Source organism: Triticum urartu, chromosome 4A (assembly GCF_056163025.1).
Source record: "Triticum urartu cultivar PI428250 chromosome 4A, HENAU_Tu73, whole genome shotgun sequence".
Classification (NCBI taxonomy): Eukaryota; Viridiplantae; Streptophyta; class Magnoliopsida; order Poales; family Poaceae; genus Triticum; species Triticum urartu.
In genome coordinates, this window is record NC_141876.1 from 602,179,356 (window position 1) to 602,205,972 (window position 26,617).

A 26,617-nucleotide genomic window follows, 5' to 3' on the forward strand; every position below is an offset into this window, starting at 1 on the left:
GACGGCTAAGCCGTCGGCATAGGCCTGCTCCAGGAGCTCCCAGTGGCTGCCATGTGGCAGGTCTATGCCGACGGTCTAGCCGTCGGCATAGTTTCAACCTAAGCCGACAGCTAGGCCGTCGGCATAGACCCGCCCCAGGGGTGACGCCTGCTCGCCACGTGGCATGTCTATGCCGACGGCCTAGCCGCCGGCTTAGTTTGAAACTATGCCGACGGCTAGACCGTCGGCACAGACCTGCCACGTGGCGAGCAAGCGTTGGTCAGCACTTGACGGCAGCCGCCGTTAGGCGATAACGTTGCCGACGGCCGGGGCCGTTGGCATAGATGTACGGACACCGTCAGGATAGGGCCTATGCCGACGACCTTTCTATGCCGACGGCATTCCTGGCTACGCCGACGGATATGTTGCCGACGGCCCTATGCCGACGGGGGCCGTCGGCATAGGCCTGTCCCAAACGGCCATTCAGGGCTATGCCGACGGCCATTCAGGGTGCGATTCCGGTAGTGCTAGCTGCGTTATACTGTTTCTCAATACAAAAGTTGAAACGGCCTAGCCAAAGAAGAGATGCTAGACTCACGAGCCCTTTTCGGGGATCTCCCGGGTGATTAGGACCTGATTGGCTGGAACTGAATTAAGTGAGACGGACCCATCAGTGAAAATCAGGAGGCCAATTAGATGAGGGCACATGGGGGCCGGTGTGGGGGGGGGGGGGGGGGGGTTCTGTAGAGTCTGTTGTTTATTGCGCGTGTGTAGTATTATCTCACATCTTTATGAATTGCGATACACATTTTAATCTAATGGTTATGCTAGTGAACGAGACCGAATTAAATAGCTGGGTTTTAGCAAAACCGTTCAAGTATTCCCGTCAAGCTTAAGTACCAGTGATGTAATCCACTCTCGTTAATAGAGTTAGTCAGGTTCAAATTTGGCCAACTTGAGACAAACTAGAACTTGAATTACTAACATAGAACAGAACTGAGAAAGTAGAACGAAAGCGCATTGCATCTTTCTTTTCACTAAGCGACTGAACTACTCTACCGAAAGTGTCTTTCTACACCCAGAAGTAAATACTACTGGTGTGAACAGTAAAATAAAAAAAATAGAAATAACGTAAAAAAATTAATTTTTTTTGTAACATACTTTCACAAATGTTTGTCGTGCACGCAAAATTTCATCGTGAAATCCCATTGGTGGAAGTCGTGTAAAAAAACAAAATCGATGCTCCAAAATGCTTTTGTAAATAACATTTTCAGAGCATCAATTTTGTTTTTTTACCACGCCTTCCAGCAATGTGATTTTGCGATGAAATTTTACATGCACAGCAAACATTTGTGAAAGTATGCCACAAAAAAAATTCAGAATTTTTTGAATTTTTTTCCTATTATTTTGATTTTACTGTTCACAGGCATTTGCTCCTAGGTGTAGAAACTCCTTGTCCTCTACCTATTCTACACGCTACACGGGTAGAGCTAACAAGGCAACGACATGAGCATGGCCAGTGTTTCTCGATCAGGTCCTTGCTGGTGCCGACGGCGTGGCAGCGGCCGTCCGCTGCAGGATTCCGGCGTGGGAGAGCAGCGCCCACAGCTGCGTCATGAACTCGCCGCCGGCACCGAGCATCTCGGCGTGGATGTCCACGTTGTCCGACGGGGCGAGGAACAGTATGAGCTCGGCCCAAAACTCCGCCAGCACCTTCCACCGCCGCCCCTCGTCGGGCACTGACGCCCTGAGCTGCCCGCCCAACACCGCCGCCTTCTCTATGATGCTGCTGCTGCCGGCTCTCTCGTACAGGCTGCCGCCCTCCAAGTAATTCTCCTCCTTGCTCTGTATATTATCTAGCCGGTCGAGGATATCGGCCTTGGTCCGGCAGCCGTCGAGGTGGACCCGAGCCTGCCGCACCGCCGTGTCGAAGATCTGCTCGGCGTTGTAGCTCGGGTCCGGCAGCATCTCCGGCACGAAGGCCACCAGGTAGGCGCAGTAGTTGGACAGCTTCCTCGCCACCAGCCTGTGGTCATCGACACCGTCACCCCGAGAATCGACAGTATCACCACCGCGGCCGCTAATCCACTTGAAGCGAGTGGTGACGACGTGCCACACCAGGATCTGGTCGGTGACCTTGGGTAACCTGCACGCCCATGTCAGCTGCTGCGACAGGCCATGCCTCTGCACGGTGGCGACGCCATTGGTGAGCTCGCCGCGGCTGGCCTTGAGCGAAGCGAGCACGGCTCGCTTGACCTGCTGAGGCAGAGCCTTTCTGCTGCCTTTCTTCTGGCCCTGCCGCCGTGGTTCCACCAGGTAGAGCGTGACCCACGACCGCACGTTCCACGGCCGGTGGTCGTACCAGTGCAGGAGCACGTACTGGCCGATCTTCTGCTCCCAGTAGGTCGTCGCCGGCGGAGTGATGCTCTGTTTCCAGCACCAAAGGTGGCCGTGCCGTTGCTTGGTCCACGGCCGCTCGTCGCGCACGCAGCGGTATACGGTCATGACGTACCGCCAGTTGTTGGAGAAGGCGGCCAGCGCCTGGCAGACCTCGAGTCCCGCCGTGATCACCACGAGCACCACCGTGACGGAGCGGTCGAGGTCCTTCACGCCGACGTGAGGGCGGCTGTAGCCGGGGCCGAGCGTGCCGACGAAGGCCGTCCACATGGTCAGGCTGAGCATGACGACGGCGATGAAGATGTAGGTCCTGACTCCCACCGGGAGGATGTTCCTGGTGTAGAAGAAGTCGTAGAGGAAGGCGAGCTCCGCCTCCACGACCCGGAAGGCGGCGTCCGGGCCGGTGACGGCGCGGTGGATGAGGCCGGTCAGGACGAGGTCCAGCGACTTGGGCGAGCCGGCTTCCGCGGGGCTGTACCCGAAGAACCGCCGCTTCAGCAGCTTGAACAGCGAGAAGGCCAGGCAGAAGTCCTTGGCCATGTCCTTCTCGGCGTCGCTGTATGCCTGGCGATCGATCCACCGGTAAACTTGATCGATCGTCACGACCCCCTTCACCTTGGCGGGGGCGGGGGCGGAGCTCGTCGTCGCCGTCAGTATCGAGCTCGTCGTCCTCGTCAGCGCCGAGCTGGTCGCCGTCGTCATCAGTATCTCGTCCTGGGAAGAACGGGGTTGGTGGATCAGCTGCCGCTGGATGGCCTCCTCGCCGTGGAAAAGGTACTTGTACCCCTTCATGGTGGCGGGGTCGTGCGGCAACTGGTCGGCGGCTAGGAAGTCCTCGACGTCCATGTACTCGGCGACGACCTTCACCGACGGGTCCGGGAGGCTGGACCGGACCATCTCGACAATCTTGGCGGCCGTCTTGAGCACGCTGAGGCTCCAGAAGGCCCAGATGGCCGCCCGGTAGCTGGCGTTGGCGCCGACGGCCTTGAGGATGAGCCAGAGCACGAGCGCCGTCTGGAGGGCGTGCTGCAGCAGCAGCTTCTTGCGCTGGTCGACGTCGCGGCGGCTGTGCACGGGCGCCGCGTACGCGCTGGCCTGGATGAGCAGCAGCGCGGACGCCCAGAGCACGAAGGTCTGGCCGTGGAAGGGGCCTTCCTGGATGATGCCGACGGCGTAGGTGACCACGACGTAGGAGAGCGAGTAGGCGATCCACATGACGCCCCGGAGCACCCGGTCGCTGCTCCGCCGCTGGGTCGAGCCGTACAGCACCAGCGACGACAGCACCAGCGCGCTCGCCAGCACCACCACCTCCAGCCGCAGCAGCCGCTCTTCCACCGTGCCGAAGGTCTCCGTGATGCCGCCGCACCTCGCCGCATTGCCGGGCTCCATGAATCAACCTGCATGCGTGCACTAGCTAGCTCAGGTACGCAAACTAATTAACTCGAGTCCTTTTTTATCATCATCAATCGTGGAATGGAACTTGGGAAAGATTGATGGTATGGTGATTTGATACAAACACGAGAAGTATCTTAGAGAAGTCAGATTGATGGAGAGAACAAGCATAAATAAAGCAAACTTAATTCTTTGTGCATGATGGAAGGCAAGAATCTTCGAGTCTCGCGTAGGAGAACTCCTCCTAACGAACAGATTCTTCAAGCCATGTCTCAAATCCAAATTTCAAATACAGCTATACGCATTTTTTATTTCGATTTGACTTTTTTTATGTTCAGTAGACACATGACTTGTGAACTTAAAAATGAATATTTTGAAACATTTAAATTGATTTTCTTTAAATGGAAGCATGACAGCATGTGAGGGATGGTATCGCTGGATTTTCTCCGCTAGGCCTCGAGTCATTTTCCTAGTTGTCCACGCATCTATTGCACAGAGTGGAGAAATCAGGAAAAATAATACACCGTTGAGGTCACTCTGGTAAATTGATCAATGTTCCCGCATATTGATATTGTTGATTATGTGCTATCTCCACGCCTGATAGGTAAAACTTTATTATTTTTGTTATAATCCTTTTTAACAATTGATGATGATGAGCCACTAGGAAAACAATTATTGTTATATCATATAGTAGAGTTGTTCTCTAACATTATCGTGAGCAAATGGTTCATATAAGCCTCAAAATTGATTGAGTATGAGTGCATTGTTTTAGAAAAAAGGTTCGGCCGAGCCCAAGTAGGGCTCGAACCTAACCCGGCTTTGAATTAACAAAGCCATCAACCGGCCAGGAGATTATAATCGACACCTTACAGAGGAAAAACAAAATAAACAGCGAAAGATACAAAGAGCTGTGCCAACATCTAATAGGCTCCATCCACACTACAAGCAAAGGTCTAATAAGACTAAGGCACTAAGCAGCTTGAAGACGAAGAAGCCCTCCAACCTGAGCAAGCCAGCAACAACAGAACCATGTCGACATGAAGCACTCAGCAGGTGCAAAGGCAATCTTGTCTGCTCCAAGGGCTCTAGCTGACACGGAGACAACCTCCTCCATCTTCGAAGAGAGCACCCTGCCCCCTCGCCCTGGCCCGAAGGGCGCCGATCCGTCAAGAGATGAAGACGCTCACCTGAGAGATAAGGAGTGAACCAGCGACGTAGTCCCCGGAAGCCAAAACAGGTCACCGGCAATAGCAAGACAAGCGCAATGAAATTAGCTTCGGCCCTGTCGAGAGACTTGTGAAGGAAATATGCCCTAGAGGCAATAATAAAGTTATTATTTATTTCCTTATTTCATGATAAATGTTTATTATTCATGCTAGAATTGTATTAACCGGAAACTTGATACATATGTGAATACATAGACAAACATAGTGTCACTAGTATGCCTCTACTTGACTAGCTCGTGAATCAAAGATGGTTAAGTTTCCTAGCCATAGACATGAGTTGTCATTTGATTAACGGGATCACATCATTAGGAGAATGATGTGATTGCTTTCTTCATGACTTATACATGTTCCTATGACTATGAGATTATGCAACTCCCGTTTGCCGGAGGAACACTTTGTGTGCTACCAAACGTCACAACTTAACTGGATGATTATAAAGGTGCTCTACAGGTGTCTCCAAAGGTACATGTTGGGTTGGCATATTTCGAGATTAGGATTTGTCACTCCGATTGTCGGAGAGGTATCTCTGGGCCCTCTCGGTAATGCACATCACTTAAGCCTTGCAAGCAATGCAACTAATGGGTTAGTTGCGAGATGATGTATTACGGAACGAGTAAAGAGACTTGCCGGTAACGAGATTGAACTAGGTATTGAGATACCGACGATCGAATCTCGGGCAAGTAACATACCGATGACAAAAGGAACAACGTATGTTGTTATGCGGTCTGACCGATAAAGATCTTCGTAGAATATGTAGGAGCCAATATGAGCATCCAGGTTCCACTATTGGTTATTGACCGGAGACGTGTCTCGGTCATGTCTACATTGTTCTCGAACCCGTAGGGTCCGCACGCTTAACGTTACGATGACAGTTTCATTATGAGTTTATATATTTTGATGTACCGAATGTTGTTCGGAGTCCCGAATGTGATCACGGACATGACGAGGAGTCTCAAAATGGTCGAGACATAAAGATCGATATATTGTACGGCTATATTCGGACATCGGAAGCGTTTCGGGTGATTTCGAAGAAAACCGGAGTGCCGGAGGGTTACCGGACCCCCCCCCCAGGAGAAGTAATGAGCCTTATGGGCCTTAGTGGAGAGAGAGAGAGAGGGGCGGCCAGGGTGGGCCGCGCGCCCCCTCCCCCTCTGGTCCGAATTGGACTAGGAGAGGGGGGCGGCGCCCCCCTTTCCTTCTCCCTCTCCCCCTTCCTTTCCCCCTCCTAGTAGGAGTAGGAAAGAGGGGAGTCCTACTCCTACTAGGAGGAGGACTCCTCCTCCTTGGCGCACCCACAAGGGCCGGCCGGCCTCCCCCCTTGCTCCTTTATATACGGGGGCAGGGGGCACCTCTAGACACACAAGTTGATCTTTGTGATCGTTCTCTTAGCCGTGTGCGGTGCCCCCTCCACCATAATCCTCGATAATATTGTAGCGGTGCTTAGGCGAAGCCCTGCGATGGTAGAACATCAAGATCGTCACCACGCCGTCGTGCTGACGAAACTCATCCCCGACACTTTGCTGGATCGGAGTCCGGGGATCGTCATCGAGCTGAACATGTGCTAAAACTCGGAGGTGCCGTAGTTTCGGTGCTTGATCGGTCGGGCCGTGAAGACGTACCACTACATCAACCGCGTTGTCATAACGCTTCCGCTATCGGTCTACGAGGGTACGTAGACTACACTCTCCCCTCTCGTTGCTATGCATTACCATGATCTTGCGTGTGCGTAGGAAATTTTTTGAAATTACCACGTTCCCCAACAGTGGCATCCGAGCCTAGGTTTTATGTGTTGATGTTATATGCACGAGTAGAACACAAGTGAGTTGTGGGCGATATAAGTCATACTGCTTACCAGCATGTCATACTTTGGTTCGGCGGTATTGTTGGATGAAGCGGCCCAGACCGACATTATGCGTACGCTTACGCGAGACTGGTTCTACCGACGTGCTTTGCACACAGGTGGCTGGGGGGGTGTCAGTTTCTCCAACTTTAGTTGAACCAAGTGTGGCTACGCCCGGTCCTTGCGAAGGTTAAAATAGCACCAACTTGACAAACTATCGTTGTGGTTTTGATGCGTAGGTAAGAACGGTTCTTGCTCAGCCCGTAGCAGCCACGTAAAACTTGCAACAACAAAGTAGAGGACGTCTAACTTGTTTTTGCAGGGCATGTTGTGATGTGATATGGTGAAGACGTGATGAGATATAAGTTGTTGTATGAGATGATCATGTTTTATTGAAATTATCGGAAACTGACAAAAGCCTTATGGTTGTCTCTCTATTGCATAAGATGCAAGTGCCAAATAATTGCTTTACTTTATCGCTATGCGATAGCAATAGTTGCAAGAGCAATAGTTGGCGAGACGACCATATGACGACACATTGATATAGATCAAGATGATGGAGATCATGGTGTCATGTCGGTGACGATGGAAATCATGACAGTACTTTGAAGATGGAGATCAAAAGCACAAGATGATGATGACCATATCATGTCACATATTTTGATTGCATGTGATGTTTATCTTTTATGCATCTTATCTTGCTTTGTTTGACGGTAGCATTATAAGATGATCTCTCACTAAATTTCAAGGTATAAGTGTTCTCCCTGAGTATGCACCGTTGCCAAAGTTCGTCGTGCCCAGACACCACGTGATGATCAGGTGTGATAAGCTCTACGTCCATCTACAACGGGTGCAAGCCAGTTTTGCACACGCAGAATACTCAGGTTAACCTTGACGAGCCTAGCATATGCAGATATGGCCTCGGAACACTGAGGCCGAAAGGTCGAGCGTGAATCATATAGTAGATATGATCAACATAGTGATGTTCACCATTGAAAGCTACTCCATTTCACGTGATGATCGGTTGTGGTTTAGGTTATTTGGATCACGTGATCACTTAGAGGATTAGAGGGATGTCTATCTAAGTGGGAGTTCTTAAGTAATATGATTACTTGAACTTAAATTTATCATGAACTTAGTCCTGGTAGTATTAGCGTATCTATGTTGTAGATCAATAGCTCGCGTTGTTGCTTCCCTATGTTATATATATGTTCCTAGAGAAAACTAAGTTGAAAGATGTTAGTAGCAATGATGCGGATTGGATCCGTGATCTGAGGTTTATCCTCATTGCTGCACAGAAGAATTATGTCCTTGATGCACCGCTAGTTGACTGACCTATTGCAGGAGCAGATGCAGACATTATGAACGTTTGGCTAGCTCAATATGATAACTACTTGATAGTTTAAGTGCACCATGCTTAACGGCTTAGAATCGGGACTTCAAAGACGTTTTGAACGTCATGGACCATATGAGATGTTCCAGGAGTTGAATTTAATATTTCAAGCAAATACCCGAGTTGAGAGATATGAAGTCTCCAACAAGTTTTATAGCTAAAAGATGGAGGAGAATCGCTCAACTAGTGAGCATGTGCTCAAATTGTCTGGGTACTACAATCGCTTGAATCAAGTGGGAGTTAATCTTCCAGATAAAATAGTGATTGACAAAATTCTCTAGTCACCATCACCAAGTTAGTAGAACTTCGTGATGAACTATAATATGCAAGGGATAACGGAAACGATTCCCAAGCTCTTCGTGATGCTAAAATCGACGAAGGTAGAAATCAAGAAAAACATCAAAGTGTTGATGGTAGACAAGACCACTAGTTTTAAGAAAAGGGCAAAAGGAAGAATGGGAACTTCAAGAAGAACGGCAAGCAAGTTGCTGCTCAAGTGAAGAAGCCCAAGTCTGGTCCTAAGCCTGAGACTAAGTGCTTCTACTGCAAAGAGACTGGTCACTGGAAGCGGAACTACCCCAAGTATTTGGCGGATAAGAAGGATGGCAAAGTGAACAAAGGTATATTTGATATACATGTTATTGATGTGTACTTTACTAGTGTTTATAGCAACCCCTAAGTATTTGATACTAGTTCAGTTGCTATGATTAGTAACTCGAAACGAAAGTTGCAGAATAAACAGAGACTAGTTAAGGGTGAAGTGACGATGTGTGTTGGAAGTGGTTCCAAGATTGATATGATCATCATCGCAGACTCCCTATACTTTCGAGATTAGTGTTGAACCTAAATAAGTGTTATTTGGTGTTTGCGTTGAGCATGAATATGATTTGATCATGTTTATTGCAATACGGTTATTCATTTAAGTTAGAGAACAATTGTTGTTCTGTTTACATGAATAAAACCTTCTATGGTCATACACACCAACGAAAATGGTTTGTTGGATCTCGATTGTAGTGATACACATATTCATAATATTGAAGCCAAAAGATGCAAAGTTAATAATGATAGTGCAATTTTTTTGTAGCACTGCCGTTTAGGTCATATTGGTGTAAAGCGCATGAAGAAACTCCATGCTGATGGGATTTTGGAATCACTTGATGCTTGCGAACAATGCCTCATGGGCAAGATGACTAAGACTCCGTTCTCCGGAGCGAGCAACTGACTTATTGGAAATAATACATACTGATGTATGCGGTCCGATGAGTGTTAAGGCTCACGGCAAGTATCGTTATTTTCTGAACTTCACAGATGATTTGAGCAGATATGGGTATATCTACTTGATGAAACATAAATCTGAAACATTTGAAAAGTTCAAAGAATTTTAGAGTAAAGTGGAAAATCATCGTGACAAGAAAATAAAGTTTCTACGATCTGATCGCGGAGACAAATATTTGAGTTATGAGTTTGGTTTTCAATTAAAACAATGTGGAATAGTTTCACAAACTCATGCCACCTGGAACACCACAGCATAATGGTGTGTCCAAACGTCATAACCGTACTTTATTGGATATAGTGCAATCTATGATGTCTCTTACCGATCTACCACTATCGTTATGGGGTTATGCATTACAGACAACTGCATTCACGTTAAAAAGGGCACCATCTAAATCCGTTGAGACGACACCGTATGAACTGTGGTTTGGCAAGAAACCAAAGTTGTCATTTCTTAAAGTTTGGGATTGCGATGCTTATATGAAAAAAAGTTTCATCCTGATAAGCTCAAACCCAAATCGGAGAAGTGCGTCTTCATAGGATACCCAAAAGAAAAATATTGGGTACACCTTCTATCACAGATCCGAAGGCAAGATATTCATTGCTGAGAATGGATCCTTTCGAGAGAAGGAGTTTCTCTCAAAAGAAGTGAGTGGGAGGAAAGTAGAACTTGATAAGGTAATTGTACCTTCTCCCTTATTGGAAAGTAGTTCATCACAGAAATCTGTTCCTGTGACTACTACACCAATTAGTGAGGAAGCTAATGATGATGATCATGTAACTTCAGATCAAGTTACTACCGAATCTCGTAGGTTAACCAGAGTGAGATTCGCACCAGAGTGGTACGGTAATCTTGTTCTGGAGGTCATGCTACTTGACCATGACGAACCTACGAACTATGAGGAAGCGATGATGAGCCCAGATTCCGCAAAATGGCTTGAGGCCATGAAATCTGAGATAGGATCCATGTATGAGAATAAAGTATGGACTTTGGTTGACTTGCCCGATGTTCGGCAAGCCATTGAGATTAAATGGATCTTCAAGAGGAAGACGGACGCTGATAGTAGTGTTACTATCTACAAAGCTAGAATTGTCGCAAAAGATTTTCAACAAGTTCAAGGTGTTGACTATGATGAGAGTTTCTCACTCGTATCTATGCTTAAGTCTGTCCGAATCATGTTAGCAATTGCCGCATTTTATGAAATCTGGCAAATGGATAAACAAAACTGCATTCCTTAATGGATTTATTAAAGAAGAGTTGTATATGATGCAACCAGAAGGTTTTGTCAATCCTAAAGGTGTTAACAAAATGTGCAAGCTCCAGCGATCCATCTATGGACTGGTGCAAGCATCTCAGAGTTGGAATATACGCTTTGATGAGTTGATCAAAGCATATAGTTTTATACAGACTTGCGGTGAAGCCTGTATTTACAAGAAAGTGAGTAGGAGCACTACAACATTTCTGATAAGTATATGTGAATGACATATTGTTGATCGGAAATAATGTAGAATTATTCTGCAAAGCATAAAGGAGTGTTTGAAAGGAGTTTTTTTCAAAGAAAGACCTCGGTGAAGCTGCTTACATATTGAGCATCAAGATCTGTAGAGATAGATCAAGACGCTTGATAAGTTTTTTCAATGAGTACATACCTTGACAAGATTTTGAAGTAGTTCAAAATGAAACAGTCAAAGAAAGAGTTCTTGCCTGTGTTACAAGGTGTGAAATTGAGTAAGACTCAAAGCCCGACCACACAGAAGATAGAAAGAGAATGAAAGTCATTCCCTATGCCTCAGCCATAGATTCTATAAAGTATGCCATGCTGTGTACCAGATCTATTGTATACCCTACACTGTGTTAAGCGAGGGAGTACAATAGTGATCTAGGAAGTAGATCACTGGACAGCGGTCAAATATCCTTAGTGAAATAAGGATATGTTTCTCGATTATGGACGTAACAAAAAGGTTCATCGTAAAGGGTTACGTCGATACAAATTTTTTACACCGATTTGGATGACTCTAAGTCTCGATCTAGATACATATTGAAAGTGGGAGCAATTAGCTAGAGTAGCTCCGTGCAGAGCATTGTTGACATAGATATTTGCAAAATACTTACGGATCTGAATATAACAGACCCGTTGACTAAAATTATCTCACAAGCAAAACATGATAACACCTTAGTACTCTTTGGGTGTTAATCACATAGCGATGTGAACTAGATTAATGACTCTAGTAAACCCTTTGGGTGTTGGTCACATATCGATGTGAACTATGGGTGTTAACCACATAAAGATGTGAACTATTGATGTTAGATCACATGGCGATGTGAACTAGATTATTGACTCTAGTGCAAGTGGGAGACTGAAGGAAATATGCCCTAGAGGCAATAATAAAGTTATTATTTATTTCCTTATTTCATGATAAATGTTTATTATTCATGCTAAAATTGTATTAACCGGAAACTTGATACATATGTGAATACATAGACAAACATAGTGTCACTAGTATGCCTCTACTTGACTAGCTCGTGAATCAAAGATGGTTAAGTTTCCTAGCCATAGACATGAGTTGTCATTTGATTAACGGGATCACATCATTAGGAGAATGATGTGATTGACATGACCCATTCCATTAGCTTAGCACCCGATCATTTAGTATGTTGCTATTGCTTTCTTCATGACTTATACATGTTCCTATGACTATGAGATTATGCAACTCCCGTTTGCCGGAGGAACACTTTGTGTGCTACCAAACGTCACAACTTAACTGGATGATTATAAAGGTGCTCTACAGGTGTCTCCAAAGGTACATGTTGGGTTGGCGTATTTCGAGATTAGGATTTGTCACTCCGATTGTCGGAGAGGTATCTCTGGGCCCTCTCGGTAATGCACATCACTTAAGCCTTGCAAGCAATGCAACTAATGAGTTAGTTGCGAGATGATGTATTAGGAACGAGTAAAGAGACTTGCCGGTAACGAGATTGAACTAGGTATTGAGATACCGACGATCGAATCTCGGGCAAGTAACATACCGATGACAAAGGGAACAACGTATGTTGTTATGCGGTCTGACCGATAAAGATCTTCGTAGAATATGTAGGAGCCAATATGAGCATCCAGGTTCCACTATTGGTTATTGACCGGAGACGTGTCTCGGTCATGTCTACATTGTTCTCGAACCCGTAGGGTCCGCACGCTTAACGTTACGATGACAGTTTCATTATGAGTTTATATATTTTGATGTACAGAATGTTGTTCGGAGTCCCGGATGTGATCACGGACATGACGAGGAGTCTCAAAATGGTCGAGACATAAAGATCGATATATTGGACGGCTATATTCGGACACCGGAAGTGTTCCAGGTGATTTCGGAGAAAACCGGAGTGCCGGAGGGTTACCGGAACCCCCCGGGAGAAGTAATGGGCCTTATGGGCCTTAGTGGAGAGAGAGAGGGGCGGCCAGGGTGGGCCGCGCGCCCCCTCCCCCTCTGGTCCGAATTGGACTAGGAGAGGGGGGCGGCGCCCCCCTTTCCTTCTCCCTCTCCCCCTTCCTTTCCCCCTCCTAGTAGGAGTAGGAAAGAGGGGAGTCCTACTCCTACTAGGAGGAGGACTCCTCCTCCTTGGCGCGCCCACAAGGGCCGGCCGGCCTCCCCCTTGCTCCTTTATATACGGGGGCAGGGGGGCACCTCTAGACACACAAGTTGATCTTCGTGATCGTTCTCTTAGCCGTGTGCGGTGCCCCCCTCCACCATAATCCTTGATAATATTGTAGCGGTGCTTAGGCGAAGCCCTGCGACGGTAGAACATCAAGATCATCACCACGCCATCGTGCTGACGGAACTCATCCCCGACACTTTGCTGGATCGGAGTCCGGGGATTGTCATCGAGTTGAACGTGTGCTAAAACTCGGAGGTGCCGTAGTTTCGGTGCTTGATCAGTCGGGCCGTGAAGACGTACGACTACATCAACCGCGTTGTCATAACGCTTCCGCTATCGGTCTACGAGGGTACGTAGACTACACTCTCCCCTCTCGTTGCTATGCATCACCATGATCTTGCGTGTGCGTAGGAAATGTTTTGAAATTACTACGTTCCCCAACAACTTGCACACGAGGAGATGCAATGGCAAGGCAGGACGGCTGAGGGTCAAGCAACAGTGGAAGGAGGGTGCCGAAACAGAGCTCATTGATGCACCTAGTCTGCAGGGACAAGCGCCGAGCTCGTATGAAGCTACCAAAAGAGCAGATAGGAGTAACCGCAGAGACACCGTCTGTCAAACTCCGACCACGCCACCATCCACCACCAGAGAACCAGACGGCACAACCACCCCAAGCTCACCAAAGACGGCACTCCCAAGAACGTGACGACGCGAGCGGCGCCGCTGCCGCCCGATCCGGAAGGGATCTAGGCTTTCACCCGGTACACGAGTAGGGGGAGAGGAGGGGAAAAGGAACAACCTTGACAACGCCAACAAGAAGGGAACGGCGTCCAAGGACGTCGCCGCCGTCGTGGCCGGACCAGCCGGCCTCGGATTTCTCCGGTGTCCCTACCCACCTCCAGCCACCAAGCAGGAACAACCCCGGTAGCCGGATACCACCACAGGCCAGATCCAGCAGGGGCGCCGTGGAAGTCTGAGGATGGAACCTTCAGATCGGAAAAGGGCACCACGAGGGGCCCCGCACAACTACCACCACCTCGCCACCCCCGCGGCCAAGGAGGACGGCCAGCACCGCCGGCCACCGCGCGCTGAAGCAGAAGCCGGCCCACCAGCCATGGCCGCCGCCATGGAAGCAGAGCACCTCGGGGGAGGCCCGGGCTGCTAGATCCTCGCCGCCACCTTTCTCGATGGCCGCGCGGCGCACTGGCGGCTCCTCTGGTGGCAACGAAGCGGAGAGGAAGGGGAGGGGAGGCCGCCGGCGGCGGCTAGGGTTGGCTGCGCGAGTCGCCCCTGTTGGAGCGACGCGGGGGCGAGGACTTTTCTTCTTTGGCTTGCTTTCACTATTGAGTGCATATTGAATAGTATGAGTGCATTTTAATTACAAATGTAGGACCCCGCCACCATCTTTGAGGTACAACTCTGACATGTAAGGAAGATCAAGCAAATAACACTTTAATAAAGAGAATATAAAGATAAAAATAGCACTTGAGTTCAAGAAGGGTAACAAAAAAACAAAACAAGCCATCTTTCCAAAAACCACATGAACGGAAGAAAGCTAGCATCTCAATGTCCGTCGAGGTTTAAGCTCTATCAATGTTTATTTGGTTGCACTGTAGAAAAAAAACAAATGATCCTTTTTCAGTTACAAGCAGGCAAAACATTTCTAGGAAATATACTAAATACCTCTCCGGTGTGGGAATATTTATCAAATATTTCAATGGTACAAATAATTATAAAATTTGTTTTAGAAAATCGCATGAAAGCAAATCTGTTTTATCTGATTGTAATATTAGTCCAGACGTGCATTGCATGTGCACGCTTACTAATTATTAATAATATTCCAATTGTAATGCAGCAAGCTATGCTAGAATAATAATTTTTTCCTACAAAATTAATGTCAGCTTCTGCATTCCTTGTGATTTCTTTTGACATAGCTTGTGCTTTATGCCCACGTCCTGATTTCTTCTTTCAACTTATGTTTTATGTTGCAATTTGCACCTGTATGGTTCAACATATGAGAAGTTTTAGTGAAGTATTCCCAATAGGATCACCCTGCGGTGCAGCAAAGCGCACAAAATACTTCTTTTATTAATTGAAAGCCGGTTGAGGCTTGCATGTTCTCTATTTTCTTTCCATGAGATTGCAGTTGCAACGTGAGAAAAAACAAATGATTCTTTTTAAGAGAGTTGAGTCAATGATAAAAATCTCTTAGGACCCCGATAACCACCGATCGTTCGGTTTGGGGGCATCCCAAACCGAACCTTTTGTTCGGTAAATCAACTCCCTCGCTCCGAACGTTTTTGTTCGATCGAAAGAGCTCTCCTTCCCGAACGACCTCCCTCCCTCCCTTCCAGCGTACCAGCCCAGCCCAGAAACACAATTGCCTTCAAGAATTAAAAACAAATTACAATATTTGTAGGCCCAAAAATGCCATGTTTTTGCACATATTAACTTGCCATGTTTTTTGAACATCTTAATTTGCCATGGCAAGTTTGCCATGTTTTTGAACATATTAAGTTGACATGGCAAGTTCGCCATGTTTTTGAACATCTATAAACTTTGCCATGTTTCTGAAAATCATATCTTGCCACACTACTGGAATCGGCTACTTTGCCATCTGCCAGCGTTTTGCCGTCTGCTAGCAGACGGCAAAGAAGCTCTTTGCCGGACCTTACTTTGCCGGAGCCTTTTGCCGTCCGCCGTTCATGCCTTTGCCGTTTGCCGTGGCAGATGGCAAAGTAGCTGATTCCTGTAGTGCCATATTAAATTTGCCATGTTTTCAAATAAAAAGGTGCAACCGCAAATCACATGAATATTGTCATATAGAGCCTTATACAGTATAAATTTGCTATTGTTTATGAACAAGGACAGAGATAAAATTGCCATGAACTTTGCAAGTATCAACTACACAACATCCTGAACCAAGGTATATTATCCATGGCAAATAATTAGTAAAACTTGCCACGGCAATAAAAGTTCAATATTGCCATGGCGGTTTAGGTAAATTTGCCATGTTAATAAAAGTCCAAAAAATAGTAAAACTTGCCATGGCAATAAAAGTTAAATATTGCCATGGGGACTTAGGTGAATTTGCCATGGAAAATAAATAGTAAAACTTGCCATGGCAATAAAGTGTTAAAATTGCCATGGGGATGTAGGTAATTTTGTCATGTTAATGAAGGTGAAATAATTAGTAAAACTTGCCATGGCAATATTTGCCATTTTTGTTGTTTTCGACAATTTAAAGAATTGCCGCGAAAATTTAAAAAAATCAAAATTGCCATGACAAGAAAGCAATGAATTCGCCATGATTCGAGAACTAAATTTGCCATGATTCGATAACTATGTTTGCCATCTTACAGGAAGCAAGTTTGCTATGATGCGTAAACTAAATTTTGCCATGATCAATCAACTAATTTTTTGATGTTTACATGGCAAAAAGTATAAGATTAGTTGCCATGGTAGAAAACAGCAAATGTGTGCCATGATCCAATATCAAAAGTTGCCATGGCAAGAAAGCAATGATTTTTTCATGATCCGAGAACTGAATTTACCATCATTTGATAACTACATTTCCCATCTTCCAGGAAAATTTTAAAAATATTGTACAATGAGACGGCAAATTTAAGAAAAAATGTATCATACAGTACATGTTTAGTCCTGAATCATTCTCTCTAAATGAAAAGCAAGCTTTGATTACTCCATATCCCTTTTCAGTTTAATCATCGCTGATGTTGTACAACAAAGATGACCACGAGCTCTAAAAATCCCTTTCCCCACTACAGATTCAGCACACATAGCCTGATCAATCCAGCCACAAATCATTTATTTTCTTCTCAAAACTCATAGCCTATCACCACTACAACAAAATCTAGGGACACAAAAAATACCATTCTGTTCCGGAAGACTAGTATGTATCTCTGTTTTGTTCAGATCACACAAAACAAATGATTTTCAGTCAGTAGAGTGGCAAAACTTGAAAAATTGTTATAAGAACAAATTTTTAACTTGCCATCATACCAATACTAAATAATGTCCAGCTATTGTCACGACTATAAACAATTTTACTATCATTTTTGTCAATGAACGATATATCAGCTATGGGATGTTTTCCTCCCCACCTATACATACAAAACAAATCTGAAGTGGTGGCACATTTTTTGTTTTTTATTATTGTAATATAGCATAATGTACAAAATCCCAGAATTGTTAACTTTACATTTCACTGCCCAACTATGCAAATTTGCCATGGATTTTGATTCAAGTTGGTTATATTTCAAAATGCAAGGCAAACAATTTCTAAATCTTGTCATCTGATATTTGCCATTGAAATATAGAACATGTTGCCAACATTTTGACATGAACTTGGCCAAAAGCCCTTAACTCCACACTCTACCAGACCCAGATGAGCTTCTCACACGCTCAGTAGATGCGCGAACTTGTAATCTTCGTGGTCAAGAGCTATGCACAATTCGTATGAAAACAACTGAGAAACATGGCATACCTCAGGACACCATCTCTTCGTTGACAGCCGGCTCGGGCGCCATCGGTAGTAGACATGGCATGGCTAGTCCAGCGAGCCGCCCCGTCCTTGCGCAGTTCAAACTCGTGAACGCCAAGGTGGAGCTCCGTGGTGGCCACCAGGAAGTGCGCGGCCAGCGCAGACGGAAGCAGTGCCACCACGCAGCATAGGTCTCCGGCTGCATCTCGACACCCACCGCACCTAAATGCGGCAATCTCCAGCGCAGCTCCTTCGCCATGCCTCCTCTCTGTCGCTCCCACTGCACCTAAGCGCGGCCATCTCCATCACAGCTCCTTCGCCGGGCCTCCTCTCCGCCTGCCCCCGCCGCACCTAGGCCCGGCCGCCTCCATCACAGCTCCTTGGTCCACGCCTCCTCTCCTTCGCCACAGTCCCACCGCTGCAACCGGCGGTTCCACCCCACGCTAGCGCTCGGGCTCTCCATCCGGGATCCGTCGGAGCACAACCAGGGGGCCTCCTCAGCCTCCTCCCCCATGGATGCAAGCACCAATGCCTCGAGGGCGGCGCAGCCCGCCTCGTCCCGGCCGCGGGACACCACCGATGTTGGGTCCGGTGGAGCTGCTAGACGGTGTTCTTCCAGCTCCTCGTCTCCGTCGCCCCCTGGCTCCTTCCCGACGTCGCATGCCTCTTCGCCGGCGCAAGACAGTTCTCCGCGAGGCGAGTGTGTGTGTGGGATGTGAGTGAGCGGTGGAGAAGGGACTGGGAGAGGATAAGATAGCGACAGGCGTTCGGGACGAGTCGTTGTTCTACCGAACGAAAAAGAACATGACGTGGCTGATATCCACGCTATAAGATTTGTGCTAGAAATCAAACGGTTCAGGAGGCGTTCGGGCCAAAACGCCAAAATACGGTGCATTCAGTACTTATTGATTTCGATCTTTTATACCACTTAAAAAAGAATAGTGTTCCTTTTCCTGCCACCAAAACACTTTGTCAACCGGTTCTTGCCGCCATCACGTCTCTTAACTGATTTTTTGTCGTCCAACCAGTTTCTTAGTCCCACCGTACCCTTGCTTATTTCCTGTACACTAATCAATCATTTTAATTTATTTACCTTCTTTGCATCAATTATGCCTTAATTTAGTATCAAACATTTATTTTCACCATCACGAGAAAGATTTGATAAATATTTATTTACACAATTATATAAGAACACGTCAATCACGAGCTAACCTAGAAGAATATTACAGTTACTAAAACATTCCAATAGTAGAAAGCAAACTACTATCCAGCGCCGCAGCTTTGACTTCCCCGCTTCCCCAGCACCCACCTCATCGCTGAAACCGCCACGCGTCGCGATCCTACGGCCCTCCACCGCCATGACGTAACGCGCAGCTCCAGGCGAGAGAGAAGAGAGTGAGCCCGCAGTTTCAGTCTTTCAGACGAGCATATGACAAATGTTTCCAAGCTACGACTCCGATCAGGTCGACGGTGCCGACGACGTGGCAACAGACGGACGCTCCAGGATGCCGGCATTGTTGAGCAGCGCCCACAGCTGCGTCATGAACTCGCCGCCGGCACCGAGCATCTCGGCGTGGATGTCCACGTTGTCCGACGGCGCGAGGAACAGTATGAACTCGGCCCAGAACTCGGCCAGCACCTTCCATCGCCGTCCTTCGTCGGGCACGGACGCCATGAGCTGCCCGCCAAGCACCGCGGCCTTCTCTATGATGCTGCTGCTGCCGGCTCTGCCGTATAGGCCGCCGTCCTCCAGGTAACTCTCCTCCTTGCTCTGTATCTCATCTAGTTTGGCAAGTATGTCCGGCATGGTCCGGCAGCCAATGAGATGTTTTCGCGCCTGCTTCACCGCCATGTCGAACATCTTCTCGGCGTTGTAGCTCGGGTCCGGCAGCATCTCCGGCACGAAGGCCACCAAGTATGCGCAGTAGTTGGACAGCTTCCTCGCCACGAGCCTGTGGTTGTCCACTCCGTCGTCAATAGCATCACCACCACTAATCCAGTCGAAGCGGGTGGTGGCCACGTGCCAGACCAGGATCTGGTCGGTGACCTTGGGTAACATGCACGCCCATGTCAGTTGCTGCGACAGGCCATGCCTCTGCACGGTGGCGACGCCATTGGTGAGCTCGCCGCGGCTGGCCTTGAGCGAGACGAGCACGGCTTGCCTGACCTGCCGAGGCAGGGCCTGTCTTCGGTCTCTCTTTTGGCCCCGCCTCAGTGGTTTCACGATCTCGAGTGTTAGCCACGACAGCACATTCCACGGCCGGTGGTCGTACCATTGAAGGAGCACATACTGGCCAGTCATCTGCTCCCAGTTCCAGTACATTGTCTCCGGCGGCGTAATGCTCTCCTTCCACCAGAGTTGGCGCCGTGGACGTTTCGACCAGGGCCGATTGTCGCGTACGCAACGGTACACAGTCTCAATGTACCTCCAGTTGTCGTACAAACGGGCCACCGCCTGACACAGCTCGAGGGCAGCGATGATGACGACGATCACCACCGTGACGGCGCGGTCGAGGTTTCTTACGCCGATGACCATACGGCTGTAGCCGGGGCCGAGCGTGCCGAAGAACGTCGCCCACATGCTCAGGCCTAGCACAAGGACGGCAGTAAAGATGTGGGTCCTGGCTCCCGTCAGAACGATGTTCCTGGTGTAGAAGAAGTCGTAGAGGAAGGTGAGCTCTGCCTCGACGACGCGGAAGGCGGCGTCGGGGCTGGTGTCGACCCGACGGATGTGGTCAGTGGCGGCCTGATGGATGAGGCCGGTCAAGACGAGGTCCAGCGACTTGCGCGAGCGGGCCTCCGCCGGATTGTACCCGTAGAACCGCCGCTTCAGCAGCTTGAACAGCGAGAAGGCCAGGCAGAAGTCCTTGGCCATGTCCCTCTCGACGTCGCTGTATGCCTGGCGATCGATCCACCGGTAAACTTGATCGATCGTGATGACCTCCTTGGCGGAGGTGGAGCTCATCATCGTTAGTATCTCGTCGTGGCTGCCGCTCATCAGCTGGATGGTTTCCTCACCGTGGAAGAGATACTTGTAGCCCGTCATGCTCCTTGGATTGGTCGGCATCTGGTCGCCGGCGAGGACCTCCTCGACGCCCATGTACTCGGCAACCACCTCGGCAGATGGACGGAGGGGACGCGCCTTGAACACCTCGACGATCTTGACGGCCGTCTTGAGCACGTTGAGGCTCCAGAACGCCCAGGTGGCCGCCCGGTAGCTGGCGTTGTGGCCGACGCTGTTGACGACAAGCCAGAGCACGAGGCCGGTCTGAAGGACGTGGTGGAGCAGCCGCGCCTTGAGCTGGTCCATGTCACGGCTGGGCGCCGCGTAGGCGCTCGCCTGGAGCAGGAGCAGCGCGGTCACCCATAGACTGAATGTGTCGCTATGGAAGAAGCTCCTCTCCTGGACGAGGCCGACGGCATAGGCGACCATCCCGTACGACAGCGAGTACGCCCCCCATATGACGCTGCGGAGCAGCCTGTCGCTGTCCGGGCTACGGGTGATGCCGTTCAGCACCATCGCGGCGAGGACGAGCCCGCTGACGAGGACCGCCGCCTCCAGCTGCAGCAAGCTGCGCTGCATCGTGGCAACACTCGTGCACTCGGTGATGCTGCCGCCCCGCCCCCCTGTCGCATTCTTCGTCTCCATAGCTTGCGCTTCACCGGATCTAGCTTGCAACTGGGGCGGGAAATTGAAGTGTCTATCGTACAAGGCCCATCCCTAACTGTTCCGATGCGTCAATGAAGAGGACCAAATGGTATGGATGGAGTGGGTACAACGCATGGTACAAAAGGAACAAAAGTAGACCCCTGAGAAAGAAAAGACTCTCGGGAATAAAGGTACCTCGTGATATTTTCTCCATCCAGGATTGCACTTGATGCAGAGAGTAGGTATCCTATGCCATATTGGGGGATCAAAAGGATTGGGCTGCAAGATAGGCACCACGTGATCTGTTGTTATATGTTGATGATTTTGAATTAATACACCAGTCAGATGCTCCAAAAGTCTGTAGGCCTGAGGTCAATGTAAGCTGAAGAAAAAAAAATATTGCATTGGTTTTGAACTTAAGATTTCTTGGCTCTGATACCATATTCAATTCATGCACTAGCCAGTTGCTTCAAAAGTTTGAACCGATGAAAAGAGACGGGCAATATATTTCAACAGGAGATTCCTCTCCTGGACACACAGATAGTGACATGGAAGGTTGGCCCACCAAAATTGATCCTACTCGGATCCAACACACACCCTTGTGAAAATCCTCAAAACAAGCCATCACACCGCTCTTTATGAAAGGCCAGCACGCTTGATAAAATTCCATTGGAAAACCATTAATACCTGCTGCCTTATTCTTTTCCATATTATCAATAACATATTTGATTTCCTCTTCCTCCAAAGGTCTACAAAGATCTCTCAATTCATGTTCAGACAACCTTTCTCCTTCACTCCATACAACACTTCTCAGTCTCCATTTTACCCCTCACTAGGACCAAACAACTGTTTGTAGTAGTAGTCAGTTGCATTTTGAGTAGACTGTAGACCAGCAGTTCCTTGGATCACATTATCTCCCACCTTAAATAAAAAAATACCATCATCAATCCTGTGAAAGTACCTAGTGTTGTTGTCTTCTTTCTTATCCGTACATTTTTCCATGACCCACAAACCAAAATATTAAGAAATTGACATGTCCATTTTACTCTGTTTCCTAAATTTGCCATCAACCTTACAACACCTAGAATATATAAATTAGACCATGGTATCACTTCATGGCTAATGTACATATATTCTAATTAGCCATGTTATTACCGGTAGCATGGCAATTATATTATTTAAACCATGGCAATTCTATTACTTAGACCATGGTATGTTTTTTAGGTAGCATGGCAATTTTTTAATTAGACTATGACCAATTTATTAATTAGCACATGGTAGTTTTATGGTATGTAGCATGGCAAATTAATTTTACACACCATGGTAATTTTGCTTCCCACTACACGACAAATACATAATTTTAGTTCATTTCACATTGAAAATATAACTTTTTGTGTCCTAAATCATGACATTCTCTTAAGAAATGATGTCTGCTCATATAGCAAAACTAAAAAAAATGCTCCCACAATGCGCTCCTCCCCCCGTGCGGCGGTGCCGCGCCGCACCGGGGCCTCCCCGCCGGGCCACCCTCTCCTCCCCGCCTGGCCTCCCTCTCCTCCCCGCCGGGCCTCCCTCTCCTCCCGCCGCTGCCGCCGAGGGCATCGCAGGCTAAGCCTGCGGGCCGCAGCGGCAGCGGCGGCAATCTTCCTCGACCGGTGATCGGATCTGGGTGGCGGCGACCCACACTGGCCGATCCAAGGGCGATGGCGCAGGACGGTGGCGACCAGGGTTGTCGTGCTGGTGCCGGCAACGAAGAGATCACGTCGGCGGCTAGGGTGTCCGATCTGGATCCCATTCGGATCTGGATGGTTGTTCCTCGAGCCGTCGTGCGCATCCTTTGTTCCGGCGCGGCAAGCGGCCTCTGGACTAGGCACGCGACACGAGGACGTCGGGGGCTCCGGCCCTTGGCGTGGAGGTGGTGGCCATCTTCTTCGCTGGAGGTGGTCGGCTAGATGGTTGTGGATTCTCGCATCCAGTCCCGGCGTACAGTGGGGAGACAGGGCTGCCGGTGAAAACCGTGCTATGACTCGGGTCATGGCGGGCAATGGCGGCGTTTTCGCGTCGTTATCTTGTTGAAGACATCGCCTTTGCAGCTTCTGTCGACTTGCTTGCGCTGCTCTGGGTGAAAACCTTGATCCGGAGTTTCCGGATCGGACGATGGCGGTGCTTTTGGGGCGTCGTTTTCCCTCATGGGAGCATCATTTTTTGAGCAGCGGCTGGATGCAAGACCAGAGGACGGATTCTTTGGTGGAGCGGTGCGTCATCTCACTCATTGATGGCGGCGGGTCTCGGCGGCATGGCGCTGTGGTGACTCTGCGTCCGATGCGCGGATATGGACTCGCGCAGGAGGGTGATGCGGTCTGGCGTCATGGTGGCGTCGACGGCAACTAGACTGGGCAAGGTAGATGCAGCAGTACAGCTCTGAAGATGGATTGGTGGCAGGTGGCTGCGGCGGCCTCAGACCCGGCAGGCGTCCTGGTTGAGGAGTGCGCCGGACTGGTAGGTGACCCATACCCGGCAGGCGTCCTGGATGGGACCTCATGTCTTAGATGTTAGGTTTGGCTGCGAGGTCTGTTTTACTAGGTCCAGACTATCAGCATCCCTTCATCACTTGGATAGGAGTAGCGACACTTTTGTTGCCTAGACGGTGGCTTCAGTCTTACTGTTGTATGACTTTGTAAGGTCTTGTGTGAATAATTAATAAAGTGGCTGCATGCATCGTCCAGATGCAGAAGCCGGGGGTCCTCCTCCATTTCTAATTTTTTTTTTATAAAATTGCAATGGCGCGTGGAAAATTTATATAAAAAGATCTAAATCATGGCAAAACTTTTTCTGTGTAATATGCAATTGTAACATGGCAAACTTTTAGAATTTGTTTTCTTGTCACATGGCATTTTGTATTGGTCCATGGGAAAAATAAAGAAAAAATGTTATCACAAACATTGCCAATTTTTCCCATTGGCATGGCATGAAACATCTCATGGAAAATTTCATAGATATTTTTTAGTCAAATACCATGGCACTTGCAATTTTTTAAAAACGTTTGTAGAGTAAGTTTTTTTTTTGGGGTGTGGGGGGGCAATATTTAGAGTAAAATCAGGGCAACTTATTGACGTTTCCATAAACTTTGATTTAGTGATAATTCAAATTAGCTCCTGCTTTTAAGATGGAAATTTTTTGGATTTTTTGCAAAATGATGATCGGGCTAGATTGCAATTATTCTTTATTGAATCATGGCAAATCTGTTTTCAGCCCATGTAGGAAGAACTTGCAAAAGTTTTTTTACCAACTGGGGATAGTTCCTAGTTTTAGTAATTCGCGCACGGCCGCGCCGACGCTCGGCCAACAAGTCGTTTGAACCTGATTTGGAAAGTGTACTTATAGCATTAATTTGAGGGTTTGGGCAATTTTGAGTCCCCCCCCCCCACCCCAAAAAATAAAGTGGGTGAGATTAGGCTACTCACAGTGTGGAGTATCATATACTAGTATAGCGTATGATACTATCATCATAGTGCATAGTACCATCGAGTACCATAGATCATCTTATTTATTTTCATGCATGACACATAGTAGCATATGAGTATTTATTATAATACGGTATCTGAAGGAAATATGCCCTAGAGGCAATAATAAAGTTGTTAATTATATTTCCTTATATCATGATAAATGTTTATTATTCATGCTAGAATTGTATTAACCGGAAACTTGATACATGTGTGAATACATAGACAAAATAAAGTGTCCCTAGTATGCCTCTACCTGACTAGCTCGTTAATCAAAGATGGTTAAGTTTCCTGGCCATAGACATGTGTTGTCATTTGATGAACGGGATCACACCATTAAGAGAATGATGTGATGGACAAGACCCATCCGTTAGCTTAGCATAATGGTCGTTAAGTTTTATTGCTATTGCTTTCTTCATGACTTATACATATTCCTCTGACTATGAGATTATGCAACTCCCGAATACCGGAGGAACACCTTGTGTGCTATCAAACGTCACAACGTAACTGGGTGATTATAAAGATGCTCTACAGGTGTCTCCGAAGGTGTTTGTTGGGTTGGCATAGATCGAGATTAGGATTTGTCACTCGGAGTATCGGAGAGTTATCTCTGGGCCCTCTCGGTAATGCACATCACTATAAGCCTTGCAAGCAATGTGACTAATGAGTTAGTTGCGAGATGATCCATTATGTAACGAGTAAAGAGACTTACCGACAACGAGATTGAACTAGGTATGATGATACCGACGATCGAATCTCGGGCAAGTAACATACCGATGACAAAGGGAATAACGTATGTTGTCATTGTGGTTTGACCGATAAAGATCTTCGTAGAATATGTAGGAACCAATATGAGCATCCAGGTTCCGCTATTGGTTATTGACCGAAGATGTGTCTCGGTCATGTCTACATAGTTCTCGAACCCGTAGGGTCCGCACGCTTAACGTTCGATGACGATTTGTATTATGAGTTATGTGTTTTGGTGACCGAAGATTGTTCGGAGTCCCGGATTAGATCACGGACATGACGAGGAATCTCGAAATGGTCGAGAGGTAAAGATTGATATATTGGACGAAGGTATTCGGACACCGGAATGGTTTTGCGACGTTTCGGATATTTATCGGAGAACCGAGGGGTTACCAGAACCCCCCGAGGAAGTAATGGGCCATAGGGGAGAGGGGAGGCATCCCACAAGGGGTGGTCGCGCCCCCCTCCCATATGGAGTTCGAATTGGACTAGGGGAGGGGGCGCACCCCCCTTTCCTTCTCCTCTTCCCTCTCCCTTACCTCTTTCCCCCTCCATGAGAAGGAAAAAAAGGGGGGCGAATCCTACTAGGAGTGGAGTCCTAGTATGACTCTGTTGGAAATATGCCCTAGAGGCAATAATAAATTGATTATTATTATATTTCCTTGTTCATGATAATCGTTTATTATCCATGCTAGAATTGTATTGATAGGAAACTCAGATACATGTGTGGATACATAAACAACACCATGTCCCTAGTAAGCCTCTAGTTGACTAGCTCGTTGATCAATAGATGGTTACGGTTTCCTGACCATGGACATTGGATGTCATTGATAACGGGATCACATCATTAGGAGAATGATGTGATGGACAAGACCCAATCCTAAACATACCACAAGATCGTATAGTTCGTTTGCTAGAGTTTTTCCAATGTCAAGTATCCTTTCCTTAGACCATGAGATCGTGTAACTCCCGGATACCGTAGGAGTGCTTTGGGTGTACCAAACGTCACAACGTAACTAGGTGACTATAAAGGTATACTACGGGTATCTCCGAAAGTGTCTGTTGG

General features: G+C 47.7%; 2 protein-coding genes and 1 long non-coding RNA gene across 3 annotated transcripts; all 3 read right to left on the bottom strand.

Annotated features, from left to right (window-relative positions):
• Positions 1 to 1,350: 1,350 nt before the first annotated feature.
• On the bottom strand, positions 1,351 to 3,872 carry LOC147977161 (uncharacterized). The gene has a single exon (XM_087519906.1). The coding sequence runs from the start codon at positions 3,763 to 3,765 to the stop codon at positions 1,510 to 1,512; it is 2,256 nt and encodes a 751-aa protein (XP_087376032.1). The 5' UTR covers positions 3,766 to 3,872; the 3' UTR covers positions 1,351 to 1,509.
• A 9,767-nt stretch (positions 3,873 to 13,639) lies between these two features.
• Positions 13,640 to 18,405, bottom strand: LOC147977162 (uncharacterized). The gene is made up of 2 exons (XR_015601774.1): positions 17,656 to 18,405; positions 13,640 to 14,761 (listed from the first exon to the last, which is right to left on the bottom strand). It is a non-coding gene; the product is annotated as an uncharacterized LOC147977162 (long non-coding RNA).
• A 391-nt stretch (positions 18,406 to 18,796) lies between these two features.
• On the bottom strand, positions 18,797 to 21,409 carry LOC147977163 (uncharacterized). Its single transcript, XM_087519907.1, has one exon. It carries the CDS (start codon positions 21,299 to 21,301, stop codon positions 19,112 to 19,114), a length of 2,190 nt encoding a protein of 729 aa, XP_087376033.1. The 5' UTR covers positions 21,302 to 21,409; the 3' UTR covers positions 18,797 to 19,111.
• Between the last annotated feature and the right edge of the window lie 5,208 nt (positions 21,410 to 26,617).